Genomic DNA, 8761 nt, shown 5'->3' on the forward strand with positions numbered 1-8761 from the left:
CATCGTACTTATATTTTGATGTGTCTGTAAAGAATGTATCACACATTTGTCTACATCCGAAAATACAACACATTGATTCATAAAATTGTCACCTGACACATTGAACTATTCAAGCCCAGAAAAAAAAAATCACAATCAACACAAATATCACTGTAAGAGTAAGGAGGCAAAGCTCTGCTCCCAAACATAAACATCTCATCTAAATAAACAGTATTTCTGCAGCCTGGTTCTTTTCACTACTATAAATATTATCCTTATTAACAAAATCTCAAAGGCATAAAGCAATATTTAAGCTTCAGCCAAATGTGGAGTTCCCAATAGTTACTTAGTAGTAAATACCACAGGGCATTCCAATATTATCTGTACATATTAAAAAAAATAAGTTGCTGGTTCTTGTGTTTGCTAATATAAAATTTGTATTGGACTCCGGGGAAGCCTCTCTTGCTCCTGACAAGAATTCACAGCCAAATAGAGCAGATGAAGGATCAGAAGCTTTGGGCTTTTAATACAGTGCCACCTTGTGGTCATACAGTTTTTGGAAGTGCAGAGTTTTCCATTGCTGGTTTTTACTTTGTTTTGTGCATCTCATTATTAAGAAGTGTAAATAAGTGTAAATACAGTCTCCCTGCATTGAAATATGTCAGAATTGGCAACATTAACTGTGCATTAACTTTGTGATTTCCTCAACAACAAAAAAAAAATACAAACGTGTAAACACATTATTTCAAGACGACAAGAACTAAAAGCACACGGAGCATATAAATGTAAATATAAAATGTTTGACATGGGAATTACTGTTCTGACTTCAACAACAAAACACTGTCTCATTTAAGCAGATTGTAGCCCTTATTGCTAATCAAGTATCATCACTATTCCAATGTTATAACATTCTAGCAGCCAGCTGCATCAGTTACAGTCGTAATTATTCTGAGTTCACATTCACATAACTCTCAACGTTGGTTGTGAACAAAATAAAACATATAGGTCGTCATTTAGGTTCAGAAGAAACTTTCTGTATGACAATGTATTTTCAAACCAGTTCAACTGAAAATATTCGAATGATCATCAATACATTCAGCAGCCACAGAATACATTAACTCCATACAGCATAATTGTCATCTCTATTTTGTTTACCATTGTGTCTAATGGAGTTCAGTGTCATGATTGTGAATAAGTGCCCTACAGCTGAAGATCAAGTGAAAAGTTAGTATTGCATTTGGGATTTGGGAAACATTAAGAGTTCAAGTGTACCACAATCTGTAAAAGCTCTAAATCACATTTTCAGATTTACTATAACATAATTTCCCAACTATATCAGCTTCAGAGAAGTTGACTACAATCTTCAAGTTATAATACAGAGGCCACAGTTCCTCATAGATTTATACAAAACACCAAGCAGTGGCCATTTTCCAAAATAAATCTCATTGGCAGTGAAAATAAATAAAATTGAAAGTTTTTCCAAACAACATACTGAATGTTTTTTATAATATAGTAGTAATTGCAACCATTGTTAAATATGAACTATTACTGCATATGTGAATGATGTTTGTATTCAGCTGCCATATCATGATTACCACTATCATATTGGCACAAGGAGTGGTTTCACAGTTGATCAAGGCAAAAGTAATGGGAATACATCTGGAAAATAAATAGTACATAAAAATAAAAGCGTTCACATGTGGTTTTATGTGAACTTGTAATTTTGTTGGGTTTGTTTTCGAAAACATAAAACAGGTAAGTAAGGCATCACTTTGACATTTTGGCAGATACTTATTGAGTCACTTCCACACATTCATACACAGGTCACAACCTTAGTGCAATAAAACAAACAAGAAAGAATAGAAGTTATGAAAGAAACAAAAAGGCTGGTCAAAGTTATACTGATCAGTGATGGTCCTTGGCAGTGGTCCAAATGTAGATCACAGCCTATCAGAGTCCGCCATCAGGCCTCTCTGACAGGTCCAGGAGCGAGGCTTCAGTAACTCAAGGAACGAAGGCTAAAATGAAAAAAAAACAAAAACATCACATGAAGCTAAATTTGTGTCTATGCTTAAGGCTGGCGAAGCAAAAAATAACTTTCAGCTGAATTTCTGTATATAAATAAACAGCATTTCCTTGTGTGTCGAGGGCAACATTTCACCTGACTGCACAAAGAAATGCTGCAGGTGTTACCTCCTTCAGGGGGCAGTAGCGCTGGGCATACCACTCCTGGGAGTACAGACAGATAATGACTCCCTGACCCAGGAAGAGGGATGTCCACATGATTATGTTCCAGATGGGACCTTTCCTTTGGTCATGCAGAATAAAGTTGAACATCACTGTGAAAGGGTGAGGAATGAAGATGAGGGTGGAAGCATAATGAAAACACAAATGCAGAGAGACATAACTTGATTTTGTGTGTGTCATAACACAGACAGAATAATAATCAGGTTATGATATTAGGTTTAACTGAATTTTCAAGCAAGTCTGGGTAACAGCAGACAACAGAGTGGTGTGACAATAGTGAGGAGAACTTAGGTCTTTTCTCTTACTTCCAAAGCACATAAAGAGGCAGAAGAGCACAGGATAGAAGAAGCCAAAGCAGATTGCAAGAATGTACTCGTGGACCACAGCAGACACTGTAAACACAAACAGCATGGCTGCAGGTCTGAAACGCTTCTGAGACATCTGGAATGACAACAACGGAGAGAACAGACACGTCAAAACAACAGTGGCATACAGGTTTAATTTAATCCATGTATTTTTGCATTAGCAATAACTTGGAAAATGTGTTTAATGGCTTTTCACACTGATATTATAATTGCATCCATCATTAGAAAATTGTCAATAAAATCCCTAATAGCAAAACCACTCACCCACAGCAAGTCCCGGTACACATAGTAGTACAGCCAGTCATGGACCACTACGTTCCAAGTGCGATAGTAATTGGCAAAAGAGGTTGAATTCCACCAATCCTGTGATGTGTAATGAAAAGTCATTAAGTTAAGTATAAAGTACAACAAAGGAACTTAATTAACATTTTGCTGAAGCTGGCAGTGGCAGTAGAAGTACCTTGTAAAACATCCTGTCAGCAAAGCGGAGCATCTCAGCAAAAGCATTAAGCCAACAGTGGAGGAAGGCAAAGAATGCCAGGAAGAGAACCAACACTCCTGCAAATGAAAAAAGACGGAACATGTTTTCTTTGTTTACACTGAGTGAGACTAAGGTGTATATGACGGGTATTTGTTGATAAGGGTCCACAAACTACTGGGCGATCTTACCTGGCAAGATGGAGTTAAAGACACAAAGGACCATGGCCCTCAGGTCAAACAGCTGCAGACTGATGCTGCGGAACTGAGGGATGCACAGCCGCACAAACACGTAATAGGCATAAAACAGACTGCCTAGTACCTGTGGGGTAGGAATGGTTGAAATTGTCAGAACTACAGGCTAATATCTTTTGCTTGCAATTAAGTAAGGTCAGCCTTAAATTGTGAGAGAGGTTGGTACCTGAAGTAACTTTGTGGCCACGTAGCCCCATCTGATCACTGGGTTCCTGCGTTCATTCAGAAACAAGGTGAGTTACACATGAGTTACTTTATGAGAAAAAACCCCACAAACAATGAGAGGGTCTGCTTACCTGGGGTACTTGTCTCTGTAGATGAGTGTGGGTGCAAACAGAAAGTAGAGATACTGAGAAACCTGAGGGACCACTGGGCTGGGGCCTATAGATAACAGGAGAGACTGCTTATCAACATAAGGACATAAGGAAAAGGGAACACAGTAGCTATAAGAAAGAGAGAAAATGTATAAAGGAAAAAAGAAAGCAGGAAAAAGATGTGTTGTGGTTGGAAGGTTACATACTGGTCTTGTCTTTAGTCCAGGTCAGGACTCTTGGTACATTCTCCCTGACAAAGGAGTGGGCTTTCATCATTAGACGCACCTGGAATTAGACAAATAATAATAATAAAAAAAGACACAGCAGCTATTACAACTTTTTCTACGGAGTCAATTCAAAAAGGGACTGCAACTTTATATAGCCCATTTCAAAAGGCGTTTGAAAGTGCTTTACATGAGGCAAGAAATATGGCACACACTAACTGTGGATGTGGTCCCACTGATCAAACTAGTCATCTACCTGTTCCAGGATGACGATGAAGCAGGATGCAGGGGGAAAACTGTTGGTCACCACCACATATGTAGGCAGGAATCCAAGACCCAGAGCTTGGTAGAGCAGGAATACAGAGCTTAACAGCAAACTGTACAACCTGGGGTGACTAAAAGACCCAGACTGGGTCTGTGACCACAGGTGGAACAGGGTGTAGGGGACCAGCAATGCAGACAGGAACATGCAGATCCATGTGCACACCACCAGAGGGAACTGTCCGAACGCATAGACCAGCAGGTCAAAGTCCAGCACCAGTCTGAGGCAGAGGTGATAAAGTAGAGATGAGAAACGTCAAGGGTCTTACCAAGATCAAAAGTGATAGCAATTTAAGGAATCCATTACTTCAACAAAAGTAGAACAAGATGGTGATTTGTCAAGTTGATTGATTTAATTGTAAAGGTGCAAAAATCATCAATCAAGTATTACACATAGCAGTCCTCTACATTACCTGCCTTCATCAATGAAATCTACCACCAGTGTACTGAGGATAAAGAGAATGAGCAGGGCAATAAACATGTGGTAGATAGTCCTGATGTGGTTCACCTCAAACAGCTCACTGCAGGAAAAACAGACAGCAGGTGATTAGAATCTGTGCAGCTACACTGATGTTGACAAATAAACTCCAAGCAGCAGAGACTTTAATGAAGTGCGCTGTAATAAACATGTGTTGCAATGCACTCCAGGCAGCAATATTTACAATTCTTTCAGATCATAGTGTCAACTTACTCTAGGAGCGACCTGCGACTGACAAACTGCTTGCCCTGGCCATGAGGAGGCCGAAAATGCCTAAAGGAAATAGAATCAGCAAAACAAAATGAGTAACCAGCACATCTGTTTTTGTTGGAGGAAAAAGTGTTTGTGTATGACTAAGAGAGAAATGGGAAAAGTGTGTCCATGTGTGCTGAAACAAACCTCATCTGGTATTAAGTGCAACTTAAAACTCAATTTGCTTTAGGCTAGAGAAGATGACAGGCAGCACCTGAGTTTGCTCCTCTCCTTGTCTGACAGCGGAGGTGAGAAAACAGCAGGTACAGGTGCAGGCTCCAGGCTGGCCGACTCCTCTATAAGACTGTCCATAAAGTCATTGACCTGACTGTCAAACTGACGCATCAGGTCACTCTTCAGGTGCTGAGCAATAGCAAAAGACGCAGGAAGAGTTGTCATTCGTAGTCTGCAAATACTAATACAAATATGGAATATTTTGTATTTATGTGGCAACAATGAAGTTCCTTCTGAATATGCAAAAATGATTGTAGCAAACGTAGAAGATTCATAATTAGTTATATTGCTTTTTATTTTTTGACACTGCTCAAGAGAGAAGAAACATGGTTTGAAAATGGTTTCAAGTGTCAAGTGTCCTTGAGCAACCCACTGAAACACCTCCGCAGTCATCAGCAGTTGCTCTGGATAAGAGCTAAATAGCTAAAGTGTAAATGTAGAAATGTTGAGCACATTTTCAACAGGTGGAATTTTGGCACATCAACCACTTAGACGAAATATTGTAGATTGCCAAAAATGTACATTTTCACACTTTGCATACAAGCCCTTGTAATACAGAGTACATTTGCAGCACTGTTAAACTGCATTGTGAAATTGTTGATCTACTAACAGTCAACATCAAGCCAGAGTTCTTTCATGCCAACAGCAGCTATGTGTTAGCATTATGATGACACTTTAACTGTGTAATTTACTGTCATTTTAAAACATACCATACGTGTGACAGACAGTAAACTGAACGCATTGCTTGCAGAATTGCGCAACTGCTTGAATGTGAAATATACTCATTTAATCACAAGGAAGTCTGTAGGTGCCTTGTGGAAACCACTGTAAAATTACTGTTCTAGTATTACAAAATGCGTAATGAACCAATAAAAAAGATCACAGATAATCCACATTTTCTATGGTCAGAACATCTTCAAGAGAGAGCAAATAGAGCAAATAGAGGATTGAGAAAGACTGAAATCAATCTGGTAGGGATTTGGTTTCACAAAATTTCTCAAACAGCGTCTATCTGAGTGCACCAGAAAACCCATTAAAACATAAATAAACCCTATGATTAAAGTAAGTGCTAAAAGACTACTATTGACGGAGATAAATTGTAAATAAGTTTTTCCTCTTGGAGGGTGCTCGAAGTGGCTGGTTCCAACAACCAAATTACCGACTTACTAACCTCTGCTCTCCTTTTCAGTTGCAGCTTTTTGCTGATCACCTGTTCCACTTCAATTTTTCCTGAAATTGGAAAGAGAACACACAAGTCTGAGAATATGATCAAATAATAGCTGTCAACATGCTGTTTTCTCATCTTACAATACCATTATAAAGTGCTTTGGACACAGAGCAACACAGTTGCCAGGTTACCTTGTCTCAATAGAAAGTTGACCTATGACAAAGTGTGGCAAGTACAATCTAGTGTTACTATAGGTTATTAGTCTTGACAGCTGTCTGATGATGAACAAGTTTGAGCTTGAGCTCAATCTCACAAAGAGACAAGCAGCAGAAGCACTCCACCCATCGAGTAAGAGGATGTCAACAAACAATATAGCAAAGAAGAAAACTGACTGAACTTGACATTGTAACAAAGACAGGGAGGACAATAAACCCAATAAATTACATTTTATTAGCATAATTTCCAAATGTTTCAACTTTCAAATAACAGACAATATACAGAGATGTTGTCCAAAGACATGTCAGACTTCTCACGATCACTTCATTGACCATCACTTGTTGTCTGTGTCACTATGTGGGGCAGATAACAGCATGGGAGTCACCACAGGTCACATCACATTGCTTAAGAGGAACACATCGTCCCATGACATGGTTTCAGTGACACTCAGGGAATTTTACTGAACTTAAAAAAAGGAAAATCAACATGCACTTTGCTTAAATGTCAATGTCATAAGAGGTCAATGTCCTCTGCTTTGGCCCTGCTGATGCGGGGGTTGAGATTTTCTTACCATTGCTGGTAATGTGGTTGTCTCCATCGGCTTGCTGGTGTCCACCTTGGTTACACTCCCCATCCAAAGAGCTATCTAAATCAGGGAAGGCGGGTATCTCAGGAATGGCTCGGCAGCGAGACCGGAGGACACTGTCAACCCCACTCTCCATCCTACATAAACCGAAAGTAATCTAAGTTTAAAAATGTAATGAGTGGCAGCATTACCAAAGTAAAGGCATCATGTCTTAAGGACACACGAAGAAGTGCTCGTACCACCTCACATGGGTAAGAATGCTAAAGGACTTGGACAAACAACTCAAACCCAGTTGACAATCAAATCAGTCTCACATGACACGGACACGCAGCAGACAGACAGCTAACAGGTCAGTTAGCTCCCGCCAGCTGATATTAAAGAGTCAGTATGACAGGCGGCGGTTAATTCATGAGCTAACTACACAGCCGTGAGCTAAATAGCCACCTGGATTGGTTATTACTCTTACAGTCACGCTTCGCGGCTGCTAGCTCTGGGTAACATCTAGTCAAATTAGCCAACTTGTTGACGTCTATCGTTAGCTGCGGGACGGGAATATAAAAAGGCTGCCTACCGACTTCCTGGATACCTACTCGCTTCAACCACCGGGTGCTCTTCAGGTCGACCTCCGACGTTGCCGAGTTCAAACTCAGACTCTCAGTGTAACTCCTTTAATCACAACAACCTGAGCTGCTGCTGCTGCTGCTGCTGCTCACCTTCCCCATTGTATAAACACAGGAGATGATGAGCAGGGAAGCCGACGCTGATTGGTCGAAAGTCTCTCCTCCTTTCGACGTCATCAGCGACCATACTGTTGACTATCGCTGACATCTGACTCACCACGCACCAAGTACGTGTAGTTTGTGTACACGTGTGGCCATTACACTAATTTATTTATTTTATTTTTTATAATGCTATTAGTTTATTTGAACAAATGCTTATTGATGGACAGAAACAGAATTGTATTCAGGAATTGAGTTTAGGAACAGGCACCATGCAGGCACACCTTCAGCTGAAATACAGAAGGTCTTAAAACTTTTGGATTTTGATCCAAGGGCCCTGTTCAAGACAGGACCCACCTTTTCATGTCAGTCGATATTGTACTCTATTCCAGTGTTCCCCCCAAAAGTTGCAATCAATCAAATTACCACACCTTGGGGTCTGGGGCTTTGTGGCTATTGCCTGCTTTGCCCAGTTTGTAATTCAGTCTTGGTTGTACCTTTTCTTTCAGAGCTATACATAATACATGTGTTAAAGTCACAAACTGAGTAAATAAGATGAGCTATGAGTAAACACAGGAAAACATCTGTTACCTCAAAAATGAATTTATGATCTAGTATATAGTGTTTATCACATTACACAAATAATTAATATGTGTATGACTATCTCATATCCAATCGTTACACCACAGGTGCTTTATACAAAAAGTTCATTACATCATACTATAAGTGTAAAGTTGTGTTAATAAAAGCATACTGAATTGAAATATACTCTAAATTGTGACTCATACATCATAACTTGAACTGGTCTTATGAGTTGAGTGTGTCAAATAAAATCAAATGCAAAGACACAGGGACACATTTATGAGAATCATCTACATTATGTAATATAATAGCACACATAAAACCACAGATTTGCTTCGGGACTG

The 8761-nt window shown here is 39.6% G+C and overlaps 1 protein-coding gene across 1 annotated transcript; it reads right to left on the minus strand.

The window, feature by feature from the left end:
- Positions 1–1919: 1919 nt before the first annotated feature.
- On the minus strand, positions 1920–5275 carry soat1 (sterol O-acyltransferase 1). Its single transcript, XM_070909195.1, has 13 exons — positions 5127–5275; positions 4874–4933; positions 4596–4703; positions 4118–4403; positions 3844–3922; positions 3620–3704; positions 3490–3535; positions 3261–3390; positions 3052–3149; positions 2856–2954; positions 2532–2667; positions 2173–2318; positions 1920–1997 (listed from the first exon to the last, which is right to left on the minus strand). The coding sequence occupies exons 1-13, from the start codon at positions 5255–5257 to the stop codon at positions 1920–1922; spliced, it is 1482 nt and encodes a 493-aa protein (XP_070765296.1). The 5' UTR covers positions 5258–5275.
- Positions 5276–8761: the final 3486 nt, after the last annotated feature.

Source organism: Enoplosus armatus, chromosome 7 (assembly GCF_043641665.1).
Source record: "Enoplosus armatus isolate fEnoArm2 chromosome 7, fEnoArm2.hap1, whole genome shotgun sequence".
Taxonomy (NCBI): Eukaryota; Metazoa; Chordata; class Actinopteri; order Centrarchiformes; family Enoplosidae; genus Enoplosus; species Enoplosus armatus.

What these genes read in the sequence shown, in the direction of transcription:
- soat1 (XM_070909195.1), bottom strand. Translation starts at nt 5,257, where the DNA reads ATGCGTCAGTTTGACAGTCAGGTCAATGACTTTATGGACAGTCTTATA. An exon ending in TCATCGTCATCCTGGAACAG is followed by an intron (nt 3,923 to 4,117) that starts GTAGATGACTAG and finishes GTCTAATTCCAG; the next exon opens with GTGCGTCTAATGATGAAAGC. An exon ending in CTGACAGGATGTTTTACAAG is followed by an intron (nt 2,955 to 3,051) that starts GTACTTCTACTG and finishes TACACATCACAG; the next exon opens with GATTGGTGGAATTCAACCTC.